At 40.5% G+C, this 22,600-nt stretch overlaps 1 protein-coding gene across 7 annotated transcripts in view; it reads right to left on the minus strand.

The window, feature by feature from the left end:
* Arhgap32 (Rho GTPase activating protein 32) overlaps positions 1-22,600 on the minus strand; it is a 229,007-nt gene that overhangs the window by 5,746 nt on the left and 200,661 nt on the right. For all 7 annotated transcript variants that reach the window (XM_050120013.1, XM_050120011.1, XM_050120012.1 and 4 more), the window contains 11 exons: positions 21,535-21,684; positions 12,454-12,556; positions 11,692-11,836; positions 11,194-11,276; positions 9,986-10,093; positions 9,568-9,713; positions 8,476-8,671; positions 6,891-7,036; positions 4,714-4,785; positions 2,767-3,645; positions 1,128-2,110 (listed from right to left, as the gene is read on the minus strand). In XM_050120013.1, coding sequence (XP_049975970.1) covers positions 1,128-2,110; positions 2,767-3,645; positions 4,714-4,785; positions 6,891-7,036; positions 8,476-8,671; positions 9,568-9,713; positions 9,986-10,093; positions 11,194-11,276; positions 11,692-11,836; positions 12,454-12,556; positions 21,535-21,684 — 3,011 coding nt within the window. The remainder of the gene's footprint in view (positions 1-1,127; positions 2,111-2,766; positions 3,646-4,713; positions 4,786-6,890; positions 7,037-8,475; positions 8,672-9,567; positions 9,714-9,985; positions 10,094-11,193; positions 11,277-11,691; positions 11,837-12,453; positions 12,557-21,534; positions 21,685-22,600) is intronic.

Genomic DNA, 22,600 nt, shown 5'->3' on the forward strand with positions numbered 1-22,600 from the left:
GTGGCTACATGGTTCACTACTACCTGTGGAGAAATGTGCAGTGCTTTCTAATTCATGCTAGGCTTTACATATGAGGAAAGGCTGCCTACAGTGGACTCTAATGTGCCGACCCAAACACAGGATTAGACAACAACAGAGCCAGACTTAAAACGAAGCATCCTGCCTATTGGTCTAAAGCCTCAAGACCAGAAAGTTTAAAATGGGAATAGTTGATTTCATCAGCTGGAAGGGGTTCAGAGTGACTCAGTTCTACCCAGAGAGCAGCTGTAAACCTCTAGATACAGGAAAGAGCTAAAACGGGCTTGTCTGGGATGGCAGCAAATCAGAGCTCACTGCCTTTTCTTTCTGTTCACCCTGTCTGTGGGTCCACACACTAAATGTCCTGAGAAGCAGGGGCTACAATAACATCCTCCAGTAAGGACTAGAAGTCTAACTCCTTTTGGTTTAAGGTGACCACAAGACCTGTAGCAATATATTTCTGCTGTTTCTTTTTCAAAAGGAACAAATTAGAAAGTAACACCTTTGCATTCTGTATTTAACATTCTCTCATGAGAGCAGGTATTAACTGAGGAACATAGCTGGTTACTGGTTATGGTTGAAATCGTAACAAACAAACCACACAAAAATTGTAAGATATTATTCTTTATACTTCTGTAAGATATTAAATCTATTCTTCTGTAAGAAGAATCCTACAAACATGTGGAGAATGAAGTAATTTCAGTGTATACATGTGAAGGGTTGCCACAGGGTGGTTACAGGACTCGCTCGGCCACAGCGAATCAATGATGGAGTTGGGAAAGAGAACTACCACCTCAGCCCTGATATCTGGGGCTCACTTTGTTCACTCTGTCAGGATCTCACTGTGAAGGACCTCCATGCTTCAAGAAGGGAAAGCAACAAGGAGGGTTAAGCTGTCTTTACTGCACCATGGGCTCTCTGCTCTGTCTTTACTGCAAAGCCAGTAGCCAGGCAAGGGCAGAGTTGTCCAAATAGTAGCTATTTTATAAAACCTTCCACTTGACTGACTCACTCAAACATATCTCACTCAAAGATAACACATCCCACTGAAAAATGACATACCTTTGGAAATAAAATACATCACTTCACTGACTTCTTCTCCATCTTACCTTGTGGGAATTATTCAATCCTACACTTGGTGCTTCTTGTACCTGCCCCAAGGCTGGCGGTTGCTCTGCTGGCCTCTGGGAAGGAGGTGGGGGGAGGGGGCGGTTAATTCTGTGCACACGCTGAAGGGTTGCAGCCACAAAATCAGCAGCAGCTGGCTGCTCAGCCATGACCCTGCTGGTATCTCTGCTGCTTGTTTCAACTCTTCCTGGAGTTGTCATCATATAAGCCATAGTGGCTGTGCTGGTGTTCTCTTCAGGGGACCCAGAAAGAGGGTGAGCTTTGTCCCTAGGCAAAGTAGAAGGCATGGGAGATTTGTCTGTAAGTTCTGAGGAATGATGGGGTTTATCCACACTGGTACCAAGAAAAGAGGGGGGCTGATCTCCACTGGAGACATGAGGTGGAGACTGGTCCTGCTCCACAAAGGAGACAGTGGACACGCTGGTCTTCCCAGCCTGGTCTTCAGGGAAACTTCCATGATCATCAGACTTCTCTGAGTCTGCTAAGGGAGCTGAAGTGCTTCTAGCCTTTTCTGGGTCTCCAGATAAATGGTTTCGATGTAGCGGATTCCCTATTAGGTCTACTTGGTGGAGTTGCTCCCCAGAGTCAGTTGTGTTAGAATGAGTGGGATCTCCCATAGCTGCTGTCTCTGGGAGAGGCTGGTTACAATTTCCGAGTCCATTGATCTGCAGGTGGAACTGCTCTGCTGGTCGGTCCGTTTGGAAATAGGCTTTATCTAGAGTAATGCTAGAGTAGGAACCAGGCAGTTTCTCTTCAGATGTAACCACTGCCATGTCTCCATAACTAGTACACCCAGCCTGGGAAGTCCCTGGTCTCTTCAGTGTCTGAGTTGAGGCTTGCTGTGCAGACTCAGCTAACGCTAGTGCCAACATTCGGGCGACATTTTTCGGAGGCGGTGGTGGTGGGATAAGAGAGACTGAACTGACAGGAACGGGATCTTGAGGGGGGTCATGGGTAACTGCTCCTAGTGGGAAATTGGGAAAAAAAATTAGAATGAAAAGGTAGCTTATGTTACCCTACACGGAAAGCCAAACACTCCCCATGTGATCACTAAAAACAGGTGCCTTCCATATTTCAAAATGGCAATCCATGATCTTCTATCCCACATGCAAATGTTGAGAACACACAAGGTTCAAAAGGAAAACACAGGGTTTAAAATTTGCAAACTCCTCTTGAACTGCTACAACTTGGATGGAGGGAGAAGCAGGTCTCCCACCTGACTTAGAAAAGGTCACTTAGAGTACAAGGTTCCAGTGCTTACAGACTGTGAAGTAGGCTGGCTCGTTAACTTGTAAGGCATAATACATAATAGGATATGTATTAGAAGAGAAAATAGAATCAAGAGCTACAAAGTTGTGCAAAAAAATTATCCATGAATTCTGACTGTCCAAAGAGGTAGGGGTTTTTTGTGAAGGTCTGAAGCAGGACCATGGGCCCTTTGGGGAGTTCTGTTTGACTCGTTTTAGTTTAGGGCTTTGAACCCTCAGCACCAATCAGAAAAACATTCTCTTTGATTATAGCCTAGCTGTGGAGAAGGCTTTCTCTTAAAAGGCACAGATGGCACACAGGACGGAAGACCACTCTTAAATTAGGGAAGGAATAGAGGAGAACAAACGGTACCTGTCTGACTCTGTCCAGAAGGTACAGCCTTGCTCTGACTGCTCGAGACAGGCCGCTCCTCTGCCCCTGGCAATTCTACTTCTTCAGCTGCCCCCTGCTCCAGGGGCTGTGCTTCAGGCTCACACCCTTCCTGTGCCTCTCTCTCACTTGTTTTCGTCTTTCCTATCTGGGTGGGGGATCTATTTATGACATCTCTTTCTTCCACACTTTTGTCCCAAGCTGGAGGCGATGCATTCTGAGCTATGGTATTGGAGACAGTACCAATGACTTCTGACACCCGAGGTGGAAGAGTCACTGAAATGGGCTCAGATATGTTCATGGAAGGAGATTTGCTTAGCTTGCGTCCGATCTTCGGAGAGAAAGCATAAACAACCTTTTCCGTAAATGAAGATGGTTTAGAAGACTTGTCCTCAGTTGGACTCAAGTCCAGGGTAAAGAATGGACTCAGCTTCTCCTGGACTGGAGACACAGGTTCAGAACTTGTAGTGCTGCCTGGAGTCTGCGACTGGCTACCACCTGCTTCTACATCCTTCTTACTGGTACTCGGTTTATCCCTGGCAAACCCTAGAGAATCCAGAAAGGAAGCACCACTCTCCAGACACTCTGACTCGGCTTTTGGAGGGCTGCATTGAAATGACATCGGATCAAAGTCCAGACTGGCTACTCCAATGTCTGGTGGACTCAAGTCAACATCCTCGGCTGAGTGAGGAGACACAAGAGCTGGAATGTGGAGCAGCCCCACTTCCTCTTCACTCTCATTGTCGTGGGGCAGATTATCATAGGAATTGCAGCGGTTCCCCAGCATTTCTCCATTGAAAGAGGCAGAGAGTGCATCACTGCTAGATCTGGGTCTTCTAGGTCGGAACAACTTGGAATCACCTGGTAAAAATGGACAACAATATCAAAGCATGAATGTCACAAGACACACGATACCATGACTAGTCACCTACTTAGTACAATAGTAATATTGTATAGCGTAAGAAAAAATGCAACTTTTAATTTTCTTCCCACAAACTGTCTCTGGGTGTACAGAGATCAGTCATTTATGGTAAGAGAACTTCCAAATTAACAAAGAAGGCACTGTTCCATAGCCTGGATAGGAAAAAGGAAAGGGACTCTTGGATTGTATTACTGATCCAGCACTGACTCTTGCCATGACACCGGGCAGGTTTCTCACTTTCTTTGTGTCTTATTTTATCATTGGCTTCATATATAACTTATAAGTAGAAGTCATCACTTAAAATAACACTTTGGGCATAAAACAGTAAGAAAAAAGGGGCTGCTTATTATGGGAAAATATCCTTATGCTATCCAAATTTCTTTTTAAAGCGAACATGTTTCTTCCTAATAAAAAGTATTCACATGCATTTTGTAAAGTTCTCCATTCACACACTTAAAACACTTCTACTTTTTTTTCCTAATGAGAACAGGCTTTTCATTTCTCAAACAAATCCAAGCAGCACAGCACAGCACAACATAACACTTGCTTTCATAAAGTTTGCCTGTGAGTTTCAACTTAGGCTGTAACCACATCTCCCTCCAGCATCTGCCAGGAGATGTTGGCCCCCTTTGGAGGCAGACTTGGGCTTTAAGTAGTCATGTCCAAATGTTAATGACCCTTGAGTAATGGAGACCACCCAACATCAATTAACAAGTGAAGCTCAAAGTTGTTCCCATACCAAATCTAAAGGAATTAGTGACACTTGCTTTTAAGCACTGACAAATATAAATGTTTGCTTTCAAACATTTCAGCCATTTGATATAAGTAGCATTCATGCCAAAATAACTCACCATATTAAAACATTCATGAGTTTTAACTGAACCATATTTAATAAATACCAATACTACTGGAAGTGATATTTCATAGTCTTCTTACTGAGCACATATTCACAACACTGCTGTATGCATGTTCTTTTATGCAGTCCATCACAGAACACTTAGGCTTACCATCAACTGCATGGAGAGAAGTAAGGGACTCCTCACTTTTAGCTGAGCGAAGGGTTCCTTCTGCCCTGCCACCTAAATAATCAAAACCAAACAGTGTAAAACCTGTGATTATTAAAGATAATGCAGTTAAAGGGCTTGGTGTTTTTCCTAACTTTGTATTTCCAAGTGTGATTAGTCATTTTAACAGTCATATTCGGTTTACCACCCTATTATGTAAAGTGCTGCACTATTCTGTTTCCCGGGTGAAAACAAACCCTTCCAACGCCTACAAACTTGCATACAGAGGCAAACTAAAACACTTCTTTCCTGTACGTTTCCTGATGACCAACTTCACAGGGTGATGTATTTAAAAGTTTTTTTTTTTTTTTTAAATTCATTCATGTGCATGGTCCATGTGAGTGTATGCACACATATGCTAGTGCTCTAGGATCTAGGAGGCCAGAAGAAGATGATGGATCCCCAAAGCTTGTTACAGGTGCTAAGAACTGAACTAGGAACTCTCCTGTAGAAGAGTTTTTGACCACTTAGCCATTCTCCCAACCCCTCTGATGACATCTTACAGTGGCCCCATCCTCAATGACAGTGCCCTTGTAAAAATACAAGACAATGAGACACTGAGAAGAAGACCCTGTAAAGATGCAGGCGGAGAATGGAGTGACGCCACCTAAAGGCAAGAAATGTCAGGGGCCATGAGGGGACAGACAAGGCAGGAGGGAATCTTCCCTGAAGAACTTGAGTGACCACAGTGGAGCTGACACCTGCCAGACTCACACACTTTTGTGCTTCAGTCTCAATTTGTAATTATTTATGGTGGCAGCTGCAGGAAACTCAGTTATTTTCATTGTATGCATTAATCTTATCTGCCACCCTACTGTGTTGCTGCCCTGCTGGTAGCAAGCACTTCAAACTGCAGGTGCTTTAAGTCCTGTCTCTTAAGCTCTTTGCGACCTTCCTGCTCTCCTCTCTTGACAACAAAATTTCTTGTAGTCCTTTAAAAATCTTTTTTTTTTCCAACCTGCCCCTATTCCTACTCTGCTCTCATTTCCTGAAACAGGATTCTTAGTTCCCTTAAAGATGAGGTGAATTGCACCTCCTTTAACATCCAAGCTAAAAGCTCTCTTTCTTGGGGCTGGAGAGCTAGTTCGGTGGTTAAGAGCACTGATGCTCTTCTGCAGACTGGCTTTGATTCCTAGCACCCACACAACATACAGCTCACGGCCACCTCTAACTCCAGTTAGAAAGGATCCAGTGCCCTCTTCTCGCTTCTATGAGCACCACGTACATAAAGTGCACAAACAAATGCAGGCAAGACATCTGTACACGTAATGTAATACTGATTAGTTTTCAGTTAGCATTCCTGACTACCAGCCCACCATCTTAAGAACTGACAATGTCCACCAAAGACGTCAAACAGAATTCTACGTCAGCTGTGCTTGCATGCTGAAAGTCATTCTTCATACAGATTCCTTTCTAATTAGACTCTTAAGGCAGGGAACTATCTAAATTTTCTTCCTTCGCAGCTTGCTATCAAAATATCTACTATATGGGTAATACATGATTGCAAACTAAATGATATAAGTGAACTGAACATTATTTCTAACAGTACCTAAGGAGGAAATATACTATTTTTCTAGATTAAGAAGATATTCTTATTAGAGCACAAATTTTTAAAAACTATCTTAAAGAATATTTTACTCAACGGTTACAGATATATCTGATGGAATACAATACTCTCATCAGCGAGTTACCTAGAAAAGAGACTGTCATTGGTTATTATAGTTATGAATGTGAAAAGTATGCTGAAAAAGATTTTTAAATTTTAAATCTATAAAACTGAATATCAAAACAAGTACACAACACAGCAGGATTTGCATATTATCAACATTATATAAGCCATGTTACAATAAAAAAGCAATGTCACAAATGCACTGCTAATTCTTAAAGTGTTTGTGTGTAAAAATCTACAGTTTCCTTAAGAAATTGAGTTCTTCTGTACGTAATTTATATTCTCTTATGAGCTGGTGATAATCAGACCTGAAGACAATCCACCTGTGCCCACAACTATGCACGCTTTACAGTGAGGTGTGTTGTGATGGCATGGGAAGGGGCACCCAGAGAAGGCAGCCATGAGGACAGCAGGCAGTCTGCTGTAGCAGAAAGAGTGGCAGAGTGCTCACCTTTCAAAGCCATGGCTTTCATCTCCGAGGGCTCACTCTCATTACGCTGCAACTTGCGTTTAGAGACAGAAGATGACTTCCCCAAATTGAAAAAAGAACGCCAGCTGCCCACAGGAGATTTTTTCATCTTATTCTGAGGCCTCTTTCTACAAAACAGAAAACAGTTTATCAGTATTAACGTAACTGGGGCTTTATTTTTCCTACAGAACACGTAATGAACAAATGGTAGGAAGAACAAAACTGTTTGGAGAGGTATAATAGGAACCGTAGACAAGCCTTCTCCCTGCTGCGTGGTGCACTGTACAGTGCAGTGCTCTACGACAGGGAAGCTAAACATGTGGGTAGTAACGTGAGCAACAGCTTTACAAAGGTCACTTGTACCTTACAATATGAAAAAAACCCTGAAAATAAGACAATGATATTAAAGCCTCCACAAATAAAACAGTATAGAAAAACTGAAGTAAGCAGAAAGAACAAGGACAGAAGACAGGATGTTTAAGAAGCTGGCATATGCTGAATGCCAGGCAGTGTGCCAACTACCCATGTACAGTTAGATGTCCTTTAAAATCAGATAACCAAACAAGAGGCCGATTAAATAAAAACCTAAGAAGTTCAGCTAATTTTTTTACTACTGTGAAATTGTGTGAGGAAATGAGAATTTCATAAAACCTAAACATGTCTACATCCTAATATCTACTTTGTGAATCACTACACAGTAAAGATATCCTTGAGTAAATCAGAACTAAAACAACAAAAGCAAGGTGCTGAAGACAAAGTAACATTACATATCAACTGCTTGCTTTTTATTCACAGAAAGAAAAAGATGGTAAAGGAATACATAACAAAAATAACAAATTCTGAGGTTTTGTTAGTGTTGCCTCATCTAAGGAAACAAGAACCTTACATTCATGAGTACAAGCCAGAAGGGTAGCCGTCACATCAAACATACCCTGCACATAGATTCATCATCCTACAGACCTAGCAAGGGAGTCACACCCGTTATTGGTGTTCCTCAGGGAAGCAGGCAGGGAGGGTATCAGCTTGGAGAGACTCAACTAAACACTGCAGAACAAACAAAGCCTCATAAAAGTTTGTAACTTTGTGTTGGGTCGAGTTCGCAGCTTCTCTGGGTTGTATGACAACTTCTGCACTTATCAGAACTGCACAGGAGGCTCCACCCCCATTCCTGACCAGGTGGGGTCTCAGCTGGGTGGAAGGGTCTCTAAGTCTCAGTTACCAGGGACTCTGACACTAGTCAGGAGTCTGTTGGAGCTGGATAAGGAACCAGTGTCCGAGAAGCCATTGCACATTTACTACTTTCTGACTAAGTTGTTTTAGTACAACTTATTTTTAAATTCCTAAAAAACATTTCTCAGAGAGAAAAGCCAACGCCATATAATGAATGTGTATCCCTTTATTAGCAATTTCCCTTGTACAACTAACTTTCTTTTAAAGGGTTTGACATCACTCATATTCAATTAAATATTTTCTAAAGCTGCCACAGATTTTATTATAATACAAATTTAGAGCAAATTATTTTCTACAGCTATGAAACCATATTTTAAAATAGGACAGTGTATTTTACCTTTCCAGTGGGAACTCAATAATGGTATGAAACTTCCCTTGAAGTGCAGCAGGCCCTTCACCTACTTCGATGTACTTATTTTCAGTCACAATGGGAGAATTGACCTGAGCCTGTGTTCTTGCCTGGGCTTCCTCCAATGTCAGCAGCTTGGTAGATGGAGAAGATACCAGCAGGGACTTGGGCCTTGACAGAGACGCTTCAGAGAAAAAGGAAGAAGAATGTCAGTGTTGTATGTGTAAGTCAGTTTGCCCACCATCAATCTCTACCTAGCGACAGTGTTTCAACTTTTCTTCAAGGTCTTTCAATGACAAATATCACAATGTTTTATATTTAATAAGAAACAGAGAGTGACATTGCAGAGCACAGTGAAATTCTATCATAATCTATTTTCCTTTCAGGTAAAGGTAATCACTCAACATTTTTAGTTTTAGAAGAATTTTTCTTTTTATGCTAAATCTCATATTTTTATATATACTAGTAATGTGGGTGAGGTTTTTTTTTAATGTCTAAAATCCTTTTAATTATTTTTTTGTATATGGGTGTTTTGCAGGTAAGTGACTGTATACTACTTGACATGTAGTACCCATGAAAGCCTCAAGGGGATGTTGGATCCACTTGAGCTGGAGTTGCAGATGGTTGTGAGCCACTTTGTGGGTTGTGAAAACAGAACTTGAGTACTCTGGAAGAGAAGTCAATGCTCTTAACTGCTAAACCATCTCCCCAGCCCTGACGCAAGATATTGTTGATGAGTAATGAACTTATAGCAGTCCCATATATGGTATCACTATATACACACATGGAGTAATATTCTAAAGCTGCCAGAGATTTTATTATAATAATAATAAAAAATTTAGAGCAAATTATTTTCTACAGCTATGAAACCATATTTTAAAATAGGACAGTGTATTTTACCTTTCCAGTGGGAACTCAATAATGGTATGAAACAAATAGTCAATTTGTTGAGCTTGCACAAACATAAATTAGCTGTCGTCTATCACTGTCACACAGTATTAGATGAAATAATAATTGCAAAGTTCTCCATTGCTTTAGAAACTTGTTCCTGGTAATAAGGAAAAGCAAGCCGAGCCATACCTGCCCCTTCCTGCATGACAGCGCTGATTTTGCCACTGAAGAGCACATCTACATGATTGAGGATGAACTCAACAACCACAGACTGAATTCTCACTTCCATGAAAGCTGCTGTCCCACTGAAGCAGGCCGACTCTATCTGCTTTGATCTGTGGGGTCAATAACAGTCCCATCAGAGCTGCGAAGGGAGGTCTCCCGATGCACAATTCCTCAGCACAGAAGTTCCAGAGACATTGGTGGAAGAAATCATACTTTTACAGTCCCTTAGGTAATGCCTACAGGCTGCTTTAGGGAGGTGTTAACTAAAATAATAGTTTGCTTTACTTTTTAACCTTTTTTTTTTTTTGACAAACCATGATGCAAGGCTTTTTACAATTCAAGAAAACACATCCTCTAAAGATCATAATCAAATGTAAGTTACCTCAGCAGGTTTGGTGCCCAGACAATGGCAAGATTTTTTGCATGCATATTCGTGATGGAGCAATAGTCTGCTAGAAGAGAGAGGTGTCTCATCAGGAACTCCAGGGTTCTGAAAAATGAAACAGAACATGCTAGTTGAAAGAGACACTATATGGCAGTGTGGAGATCACTGGCTTGTAAGTTTCTGACAGCAGAATAGAAAACAGTGCATGCACAATACACATATTTGTGCTTTAAACATGTGTTTAAACATCATTCAAAATGAAATTTCAAAAAAACTAAGTTTCCACACCAAGTAATATTTTGAAGTTATGCTATTCTACTTTCTGCAAATAACTAAAAGGAAAGGGTCTAACCATCTAAAAGCATAAAAACAAGGCATTACAAACTTAAAGGTGACCTGAGCAATTCTAGTAGCACCAGGAATAGTGCCTGGATAGCTGAAGTACTTTCATAGTGAAAAGCCCACCCAGCTGTAATGTCCTTGTTCATCTTATTTAAACCATTCTATGCATACGGAGATTAAATTACTCGTCAGGATACTTTTGGAAATAAAAAGTGATCAACTTATTCAGTTGAACTAGAAACACACATACATACACACACACACACCCCTACACACATATCTGTGTATACTACCTATCAGCCATCTACAGTAGCATCTCTGGATAACAACACAAAGATTAAAACCAATAAAACAGTGGCCAAGAGACAGAACTAAAGTTTCTATTATTAGAAATAGTGATGTGGGAGTGATTTCTTATTAATAAAGAAACTGCCTAGGCCCATTTGCATTTGATAGGCCAACCCTTAGGTGGGTGGAGAAAACAGAACAGAATTCTGGGAGAAAGAAGCTGAGTTGAGGAGTCGCCATGATTCTCCCACTCCAGACAGACACAGGTTAAGATCCTCCCTGGTAAGCCAGCTCGTGGGCTACACAGAATATTAGAAATGGGTTAGAACAATATGTAAGAGCTAGCCAATAAGAAGCTGGAACTAGCTGGGCCAGGCAGTGTTTGAAAGAATACAGTTTCCGTGTAATTATTTCGGGGCATAACCTAGCCATGCGGGCAGCCGGGTGCCAGGGACGCAGCCCCGCAGCTCTTATCACAACAAAACAGCAATTTATATATGAACCAACAAAGATCTAGTTGTGCCCAGAATGCACTTCTCTGTCTGCTAATATCCATCTGCCAGGTCATGACTTACCTGTAGTGTGGTGGGGGGAGCTGCTGGATGACATCATGAATTTTTATCAACCGCTCTTCATCTGTTGCTGCTGAAACGGCATCCTGTAACAGACATAACCCAACAAACCAGTTAACTTTGCTAGTCCAAATGAGAGTTCTTGACTTGCAATCTCACTCTGATACTCATCTACAACATGTATCAAAACACTCCATCAAGAGGGAACACTACTTCCACATGCTTGGTGCTCAGATGCCACTGTTAAAAAGTGTGATGGTATTCAATTTCACACATGCTAAGTTAGTGGTTCAAAGCAAGAAATAAATGAATAACAATTTGAAAACTTTAAACACCTAGTTCTCTTGACTACTATTATTTGTTCAAGGAGGTTTTTTGTTTTGTGTTTTTTTTAAGCATAAAATGAATTCTCACTGGAGATTAAGCCAAAATACATTTTAAATGACCATACAACAGAACTATCCAGAGAATGTGAGATGATGTACCCCAGTCCATACTCACAGAGAACTTCTCATACAGTTGGTAGGTGAGCAGAGGGTTTGGGAGCTCTCGGAAGTACAGCTTACAGAGTGAACCCACAGAATGGATGTCTTGAACATAAGGCTCTTTCGTCAGGTCGGGGACATGCTCAGAATCAAACTCATGACTAACCCAGACAGGAAACAAGACAGGATTACTTAAATGAAGAAAGGAAAATATATGCCATAGAACAGAACGCAAGTACACAAAATGTTCAATTATATGTAACAAACCAGTATTTGGACTTCAATAATAGTAAGAAATTATCTTTAGTCAGATATCCATGTGGAAAATAAGGACACAACTTAAATAATTAAACAGAAATAACCTCTAGCTCAAAAGGTTTACCTTTACTTCAGTAACTTGCTACTTTCTTCAAATCATTAGATTTCATGTATTACATTTGGGTTTTGACACACATGCTAAGGCACATGCATGCAGGTCAGAACACAATTTGGGAGTGTGTTCTCTCTTTCTACTATGTGGGTTCCAGCTTGGAACTCAGGTCACAGAACTTGGTGGCAAGTATTTACCTGCTAAGTCATCTCACCAGCCTTCTTCAACCATGTTAGAGAGATAAAATACTATTGAAGTATTGAGGAGGCTAGAATACATGGTTCTGGAACATTCTTTGCTAGTTTATCTCAACCATGTTACTGGTAGCTATGGTTATAAAAATTACTGTTTCTGAAATAATTTTAATTTACTGAATTAAAAAAAAAGGAAAATGTCATAGAGTTTTACCGAAGTCTCTGGATATTGGAAGCAACGCCAGAGAGACGATATATGCCATCCACAATGCCATACCTCTCGATGAATGCTGTGCAGCTTTGAAGAACCTGGGGCACTAAAGAGAGTTTAAGGCAGATTATTGTTGCTATTCAGTGTAACCAACATGACACCTAAAACATCTTAGCTTTTATAAGCAAAATAAAATTTATAAATCGAAGAGCAAATTAATTAGTCTGTTATTAAAAAAAGAAGAGAATCTGATTATTACATCTCATATCTAAACCTGGCAACACCAAGCCTGGCTCTGTTTATACATGGTGCAGTCTCTGGCCACAGACTCATTTAGATCAAATGTTTAACCCCCAACACAACTACAGGCTACCACAAACAGCAGTTCACTCGAATGCCATCCACAGCAAATGATTTTACAAAGGTAAGTACATGTTCCACCAAGGTAATTACTTACAAGTGCTGCACTACTTCACTCCTAAACACGTTTTTTTTACCTCTTAGTCAATGCACAGGAGAGCTACTTCAGGCATATGGGCTAGAACAAAAGTTCAAAACTATGGGATAAATTTCTGTAACCATTTAAATTTTTACCATAGCCGGGGACTGGCACTCTTTATTTTTTAATGCAAATTAATCAGCACACAAACTTCTTAACTGGTCATTTGATAGTGTTAGTTAAAATCCCTGACAAGCAATAATTGGGAGGACATTACTCAGTCTATAAAGAAATAAATACTACACTAAGGATAAAACACCCAGAAGCTGGCTGGGTGTATTACTAAGATAATCTGAGCTACTGAATCTCACTTAGTGTATATTACTATGTCATTTTTTTGTAAACTGTAATGGCACCTTGCTTTTCTTGCCTCTGGCTAAAGTCATGCAACCCATCTTTCAAATTCTATCAGCTATCATATTTCACATTTAAAATTTGAAAGCTCATGTGATTAAAAATCAAAAAGCAGTGGCAAATAACACTGATCGCTTTGTATATCAAGGACTAGTCCTTACAGTGTAGACACTTCAAAACATCCTCCCTCCCTCCCTTCCTCCCTCCCTCCCTCCCTCCCTCCCTCCCTCCCTCCCTCCCACTCCAACATGTGCATGCACAAACACACCATGAGACATATCTAGAAGGGAAGTTAGAGGGCAATGAGGGAACTGGTCTCTCTTTCCATAATCATGTGGATCCCAGGGATCAAACTCAAGTCATCAGGCTTTACTTGATAAGCCATCTCACCAACCCCACAATGCATACTTGTTTAATTCTCAAAGAAATTGTATGGGCAGAGTACTATTATTACCCTCATTTTATAGTCAACGAACTACATCTTCAAATGTAGAGCTTCTCACAGGGGTTCTCTGTAAGGACCAGATGGTTCTCACAGAGGCCTGGAGGAACTGATGGAAATTAAATTACAACACTAGTAGTTTAAGCAGAGTCAACATTTTAAATTACTGCAATATACTGCCAGGTTCATAAGGCCCTTAATAATTTATACTCACTACTTTGTTTCTGTGTTTTATAATTCTAGAAAAACAGAACTCCTCTCTTTAACAAGCTTCACCACATAGAGAACTCTATTCTGTTGGTCTAGCAGGTTCAGTGGTCACTCTTAAGCTTCCCCAAAGACCCAAAGTCAAGGAAGCTGCAGCACTCTGCTTCTGTGGTTACTGGACAGATCATTTCCAAATGTCTCCTGATTGTACAGCTCACAACTGTAAACTCTTCAAGGTGAAAAACCAAAACAAGCTTCCTCCATCTTTGGGCATTCAGCACTCAGGAGTACCTTCCTGATATGACTACAAAATCAGCAAGTGATTAACTCACTTGTGCTCTGAGAGCCAGTTACTTAAGGGGAGGGGGGCAAGGAACGCTTTGGTTTCATACAGAGTTATATTCATTTTCAGTTGTGTACTTTTGTCTCTAAGACATTCAGGAACTTTAGTAACAAAAAGAGATGCTTATGTAGCAGAGAAGAAAACTATAGAGAACTTTTGAAGTTTTTGAGTGTTTCTTAGAAATAATCAATCTGAGCCAGGTAGTAGTGGCGGTAATGTATACTTTTTATCTCAGCACTCGAGAGGCTGAGGCAGGAGGACCTCTGTGAGTTCGAGGTCACCTGATGTGGAATTCCCCTCTGTATGCTGTGAATACCACTGGTGAATAAAGAAACTGCCTTGGCCTGTTGATAGGGCAGGGTAGAGCTAGGCAGGGGAAACAAAACTGAATGCTGGGAGAATGGAGGTGGAGTGGCGAAAAAGCCATGGAGCCACTGCCAGAGACAGACATGTTGGAATCTTGCAGGTAGGCCATGAACCTCGTGTTAAAATATAAAATAATGGAAATGGGTTAAATCAAGATGAAAAGCTAGCCAATAAAAAGTCAGAGCTAATAGGCTAAGCAGTGATTTAATTAATACAGTTTCTGTGTGGTTATTTTGGGTCTGAGCTGCTGGGTGGCTGGGAAACAAACAAGTGGCCTCCAACTACAAGCCTGGTATACAGAGTGAGTTCCAGGACAGCCAGAGCTGTTACACAGAGAAACCCTGTCTCAAAAAACCACCCCTCCCTCCAAAAAAGAAATAATCAATCTGGTGTGCTAAATATAAAGTCATCTTTTAAGCTTAGGTCCCATTTCTAATAGAAGTGGAGTAAAATTTAGGGTTACAAATTTGTAACCTATTCCAAAGCAAATATATTTACAGATTACTGAATAAATGTGAACACTTTATAAAGGGAAATGGAAGTATTAATGTGCATGTGTACATATGCACGTTTGAGTGTGTGTTTGTACTTTCTTATTGTTTCGCTACTGCACATGCCAAACTACAAACTCTAGGGACACTCCTGTCACCACCTCCCATCTCCTACGTTTGGGTTCCAGATGCTCCTGTTACTCATCTAGTTTCCATGTGGGTCCTGGCTCCTCACATCTGTGCTTTTACTCAGTGAGCCACAAACCTCCCCTCAACCCCAGCTCCTTCTTCTTTGTTAAAGAAGCTTTTCATAGGGCTGAGGATGTGGCTCACTGGTTAAAGTGTTTACTATACAAGCATAAGGATTTGAGCTTCGTCCCAAAAAACTGCATAAAATTTGGGTGCAATGGTCCACATTGTGATCCTAATGCTAGGAAGGAGATGGGGACCCTGGGACTTAACAGCTGGCTGGTCAGCGAAGAGACTGTTCCAAAAACTAAGGTGGTGACAAATGAGAAATAGATCCAACACTTACCTCTGTATTTAGCAGTCATGTGTATGCACCAGCACATGTGCATGCGAGCGAGTGTGTGTACGTGTGTGTGCGTGCACACACACACACACACACACCTTCTTACTAAGCATGCTAGGTCACCCATGTACCAATAAGGATTGGCCTTGGAAGAAATCCTTTCAGGAGAGGATTTTATTTTTCATTTATGTATTAATTATTTCTTCTTTATTTATACATTATTTTATTTTCACAAAAATAAGCTGCCAAAAAGCACAGGTAACTTTTACTAGACACTTATATCATGTGATAGTAAATATGTTCATAATCTCCCAAAGAAGCAGAAAAACTTTATTAGCTACCCCCTCCCAACCAACCTCTACCAAACCAGCCAACTTCATATAAAACAATGACCAAGCTGGACTATAACTATAGAAACCTTCAAAGTGATCCCTCCAAAATAAGATCACTTCATGAACTATTCATAAATATTCTAAATACAATTCTGGTTTGCTTTAACACTTTCAGTTTTGGCTATGATCTTACAATAAGAGAATAAGGAAATATTTAAGTTAGAATTCAGGAAGTTTAGAATTACTGCTAAAAGTAGTAGGATGAGACAACAAAAACTGACCCTTGTTTTTACATGACATTTGGTTTTATGACTGGTCTCTTTCTCTCACACTGCCCAATCGATACTTATTAGATCGATTTTACCTGTGGACGCCATGCAGGCACTGGACAAGGATGCAATGCACAGCTGACTTTCAGGGAGACGGCTCTGTGGCACTGCCACAGCACTACCGTGCACTCAGAACAAGCATGATTCCCAGTGAGGAGAATATACTGACACAAAGGACTGGACTCAGGAGTGATTTCATCTGTCTCCCCCACCTCAGCACTATGTCATAAAACCCTCATCTATGTACAGTGGTTTAAAAGTAAGGGTCTTTACTCAAAGAGACAACTTCAAAAACAGTAATGTGTAGAGTTTCCTCCCTTTAGATTTTAAAGTACTTTTCATGTTTTTTTTTTTTTTTCTTTTCTTGTTTGTCACAGGGTCTCATGAAGCCAAGGCTGGCCTAGAATTCATCTTGTAACCAAGGATGACTTTGAACTTCTGATCTCCTTGACTTTGTCTCCCAAGGACTGGGACTATAGATGCACTCTACCATGCTGCTTTACAAAGTATGAGGGATGAAACCTGGGGCTCTGCCTACTGGGAAAGCCCATAAATGGGCTACATCTCCAGTACTAATACTTTTGTTTCAGATCAAAATAATTTTACCTATTTCCTACAAAGTTCTCACCATTCTTATTAGCAATTTCCTTTCAAAGTTTTAAGGAAATCCCATTTTAAAAATGTAAAATAAACAAAAGAAGCCTTCATGGAAAAAAAAAATCTTAGATACTCGAAAACTATGTTCCACCTTCCAGACTTTATAATCATAGAATTTATAAACATTGTGTAAAACCTTCTAACTGTCAACACCAAATGTTATGTTGGCAGCTGTTTTCCACTAATTATGAAGGGACAGAGGGATAGAGAAAGGGATCTAGTAACTGAGGGAGGAAGAGGGGGAGGGAGGGAGGGAGGGAGGGAGGGAGGGAGGGAGGGAGGGAGGGAGGGAGGGAGGGAGGGAGGGAGGGAGGGAGGGANAGGGAGGAAGGGAGGAAGGGAGGAAGGGAGGAAGGGAGGAAGGGAGGAAGGGAGGAAGGGAGGAAGGGAGGAAGGGAGGAAGGGAGGAAGGGCCGGCCAAAACTTCTAAGTCTGAGCTGATGCTGGAAGGTCAGGCATGGAACACCCTGGTGAAGACTGACTCTTATTAATGATCCCACCCAGCAAGCATGTACAATGGTAAGAGACATAAAAACAAGAAAATAATCCGACTCTAAGGTTAAGGATGTTCAAGTAAATGATAAAATCAGTAAATATGTGCACAGAAAATTCTGTTGGCAGATTTTTAAAGAGCCAGTCTTATAAGTATCTGTAATCTTTAGTGAGCTCACATTTGCCAAACTATGAGAGTTGAAGCTCTGTAAAATCATCCCGAGAGAACCTGGGCACTAGGGACAAGAAAAGAAAGAATAAACAGAAAACTGGTTTGTCAGGCTCCTACATGATTTCTTACAACACCATGTAAGAGAAACAGGTCGGGTTTGTGATTTGCTCCAATGTGGAGGTGCTGAAAAGTAGAAAGTGTAACAGGATTATCTCTGTAAATCTGATCACTCACTAGGAATACAACTCTGAGAATGAATCGCTCAGCAAAATATTATTCTGATATAAGCTTCTCAGAAAAAAATGTGTGACAAATATCCATGTTTCATGTAAAGACCCTGAAGTCATGCTTTGTTTAAGGACCGGGACATATGCTCAGGCAAACATCCTTGGGTTTCACTGTGCCAACATCAGAGTGTGTATTCACACACCTAACCATGTGGTTACTTTATATCCAGGTTGTATAATCATGTCCACTGTTCCAAGGGCACAAACCGGGGCAGCACAGTACTGTTCTGAATACTGTGGTTAATCATGGCCCAATGGGTAAATATTTGTATCTGTGAACATATCTAAACATAACAATTGTAAAGAAAAGTTTAGTATAAAATAAAAAATGCCACGCACCTTTTGAGTGCACTTACTAAATGAGGATTTAAGGACTTGAAAACGTGTTGGCTGAGTCAGTGCCTAGGCCCAGGCACGCTATGCACCTCTGACTAGAAAGCTGTTGCATGAGGTGCACTAAGCTCATAAAAATATTTTTCTTTAATAAATTAATCTTAGCTACTATAACTGTTTATTTTATAAGCTTTTTTACATTTTGACTCTTTTGTAATCACTGCTAAACCCACAATTCACTATAGTTTTCTTCCTTAACCTATAAACTTTTTAAATTATTTTACTTTTTCAGCTTTCTTCTTAGAAATAAAGACATAAACATCTAACCCAGTCTAACTCAGGGTCAGAATCTTCAGTACCATAGTCTCCACTTCCCCATCTTGTCCTACTGGAAGCCGACAGTGCTTTCTGGGGTCACTCTGAAGCCCTGTCACAGTTGTTCCTAGTGAGCTGTCCATCTCCAGGTATCCACAGTGGGCAGCTTGACCTACTTCTCTTCTACCACAGATCTGCCAATAAGAGCACAACACAGTCCTTACAGACAGTCTTTGGCACTGGTGTAAACTGAGCTTGCTGAGGCCTAGGAAAGCTGCTGCGAAAGCCCCATCATGAATTTGGGTGGCTCTTTTTCTCCCACAGCTTCCTTTACTCTTAATGCTTCCTCAACTGTGCACTTTTGATCCAGTTCCAGTTACTCCACAGTCATCCATTCCTCAAGAACATCCCGTGACTGAGTATCGCCCTCACCCACACCTAGGGTTAAGGCGTTTGCCAGCTCCACCTCAGCCATGCTGATTTTCACAACCTTCCTTCCCACCCTTGGCAAATCTTCTGAAGCAGAAGGACTCTTCTTACTCATCTTCTAGATGCCACTTATAGCATGCTTTGGTGATGCCCAAGCAAGGTTCTGGTAGTGAGAGTATTTCAGTTTGATCAGAACTTCATGAGCCTAAGACAAGTCAGCAATTAACTTGGTCATCTCCCTAGCCCCAGACTGTCAATTTCTTTTAGTCTCCTTGCCCCTGATAATGCAAAGTGTTCTTTTAAAATATTTATTTATTCTTTCATAATTTATACCCCCACTTTACTTTCTTCATATTCTCTCCACTTTCTTTTACTAAATCCCTTCTTCTCAGCCACTCTCTTACTACTTTCCTGCACATGGGTGAGTGTGTGTGCTTGTAGCCCACTACGTGAGAATGGATGGTAGTGCTTTATTTGAGCAATGGTAACTCACCAGTGTATACACCACTGAAGAGTATGACACTCCCTCTCCAGCAACCACCTGGAGGGATGGGGCCTTAAGAGATCCCTCCCATTCAGACAGAATGTTAGCCATGACATGCCCGGGGGGACTGTGTCAGGGCACTCCTTCGGATCCTCTGTCTCCTGCATTCTTTCTGCCTCCTAGTCAGTGATGCTCCCTGAGCCTTAGAGGAGTTATGCAGATTTCCCATTTAAAACTGAGCATCAAATAGTTACTTGTTTTCAGTACTTTGATCAGTTTTGGGTCTCTAATAAAAAAGAACTCTTAACAGTCACCAGCATGTCTTTCTTTATGATCAGAGCTATGACAGAACAAGCGTGCCTGACAGGATGGACCAACCATCACTGACTGCCTTCTACCTGCATACTTCCTAATCATGTTTAACACCGTGTCCAGGGTAAGCAATGAGGTCTCTTCCTGACAACATTAATGGTTGCTTTTATAAACTTAGGGACCACAATGAAAAACACAAAATGAGATTAAATCAAATACATGAGAAAATAATCCAGTCAAGAGACACAGTAAATGTAAAATGTGTGAGCCTGCTGCCATCACAGCATACCATATAGTTCAAGAGTAACTTTTAAATAGAAGCAATGAACTCTAAAATAACAACTGTAATTCATAATGTGTAAAACTATCACAATGAAACATTTTCTATAAGGAAAATGTGCTTATTTTAAATAGTACAGTTATTACATAAAATAGTAATATTATCATTCATTATCATTATCAGGAACTATGTACACAGGTCTGCTATGTCACACCTATTATCCCAGCACTCAGGAGCAAAGGCAGTGGGATCTTCATGGCCATTCTGGACTACATATGACTGCAGTCTGGGCTACATAAAAAGACTTTGTCTTGAAAAACATAAAAAATTAGGTATGTCATTACAATTTTACAGTTTATACTTTTATACAATGACCAGTGCCAATCTTGACATAAAGACTCAGTGCTGTGCTGGCCAAGACTTTTTGTTGGGAGGCAATTATTCTGGAAACTAAACTCAAACCCTGAGATCTCCAACCTGCACTAAGTTTTTGGAAGCCTACCTGTTTCACAGGTGACAGGAATTTTTCAGCTACACTGCAGCCTTACAGAACTACTGCCATATATACAATCTATCACTGCCCAATACAGCACTATGTGGCACATAACTATAGTTTACAGTTGTCATTTAGTTATAAAGTCTAAATAAAGCAGAGTGAATGTAAGGAAAAACAATTATATGTAATACATAGGTAGATCTTTTTATTTTATATATATTTCTCATTTTCTCTCACAGTTATATATAAAAATATGAATATTTTTCTTCCTGATTGTTCTAGTTATTTTATAATTTAAAGTATACACTTAATTCTTTTAGACTTTAAATAGTATATGTGTATATAAAATATATATTCATGGTATAACTGCTGATATAGACTGCAAACAATATAGACAAAGTCTCAAATTTTACACTTATTAAATGAAATATAATCTGGATATTAAAAAACACATTTCTGTTCTAATTAAAACTTCAGCCCTCAAAACTTCAAACTCCTTTCCCTCCCTCCAACAATTCATCAACCACTAAATTATTCATTCAGAATTTAAGGAGAAAGGAATATACATTTTAGGTATAAAATCTAGGAGACTGGTTTTAGGATTTTACAGTATCAAAAAACAACACCCGTCATTGGAAACAAATGTTCGAGGACATGAACAGGGAAGCTGGCTGAAGAAGTAACCTGGACAGATGTGACAAAGTCCACAAGGTAACAATGCCCTTTGTATGCTGCCAACTCTATCCGATCAGAACACTTCTGGCAAAGCACTTCTTAGGACTCTTAGCTCCACCCAGAATGGAGGTGAGCCGCAGCACCAGCTGCTGAACTTGAACCACGGCACACTGGTCACCACATCTGCCCTGTGACTGGTGACAGAAACCAATACAAACATGTCAGGAACAACATAAGCTCATAAAGCTGAGTATTACCTTCAAACCCAGAATTCAGTAGGTGCTCCCCCAGGTCACAACCAAACACTCTCTCCTTCAAGATTCCCCGCTGCTTTAGCTTCTGTTTTGTTGGGCGAGACTTCATGAATGTTCGTAGGAAAGTAATGAGCTTGCCGTGCTTTTTGGACACTAAAAAAACAAAAACAAGAATATCTTAGTTGTGGCAAGGTTTACAATTCAGTTAGTACAAGAAGAAGGTAACCTTGATAGTCTACCTTCAAGATAACCTGCTATAAACATACTTTATAACTGCAGGCAGTTGTCTGACTGTTGATGCACTTTGTTCTCCCTAGACTGTGATCCTATTTGATGGGACTGTAAGCAATTACACGCACTGTAGTCTGTGACCTTTAAATCAAGCTCACCTGGCAAACCAGTCACCATCTCAGAGCATGAAGAAGGAACTGAGTTCGGACTCAGTGTCTTGTTTTGGATATCTTCATAGTAAGAAAGGCCTGGCAGAGAATAAAGGTAGTTCCCATCCAGTTGTCTTGAAATGTTCTTTTCTTTTTAAGTATTGGAGAGTAAGCCCAGGCCCTGTGCATGCTCATCAAATGCCCTGCTACTAGCTATCCTCAGCCTTTACACTTTTTATGCTGAGATGGTAAGTTGTGTGGACAGCTTTTAACTGTTTTGTAACCAGGCTTTGAACTTAAAGATTTTCTTGCCTTAATTTCCCAACTAGTTGAGATAGGCCTGAATTTCAGGCCTGGATAAAATATTTTTCTTAATGGTAAGACATTTCCACAGCATTTGTAATTCATGGGATACAATAGGAGAAAGAAACTGTCTTCCCTCTTCTTCCACCTAGAGGCACATCCTGTGATGGCATAAAACATGGTAATCAACCTAATGGCAATAAAATACCACATTACCTAAATACATCAACTTAACTTGTTTGACGATCGAGACAATAAATAAAAAAATAGTATTTGGAGAAAACATTTCCATTGATTAATATATGAGAAAGACAACAGTGAAAGCATTGAAAACAAATCCCTAGAATAGTGATGTTTGCTAAGAATTGCACCCTTCAGGGTGAGTT

The sequence above is a fragment of the Alexandromys fortis genome, unplaced genomic scaffold (genome assembly GCF_014885135.2).
Source record: "Alexandromys fortis isolate MF-2015 unplaced genomic scaffold, M_Fortis_MF-2015_v1.1 scaffold_168, whole genome shotgun sequence".
NCBI classification, from domain to species: domain Eukaryota; kingdom Metazoa; phylum Chordata; class Mammalia; order Rodentia; family Cricetidae; genus Alexandromys; species Alexandromys fortis.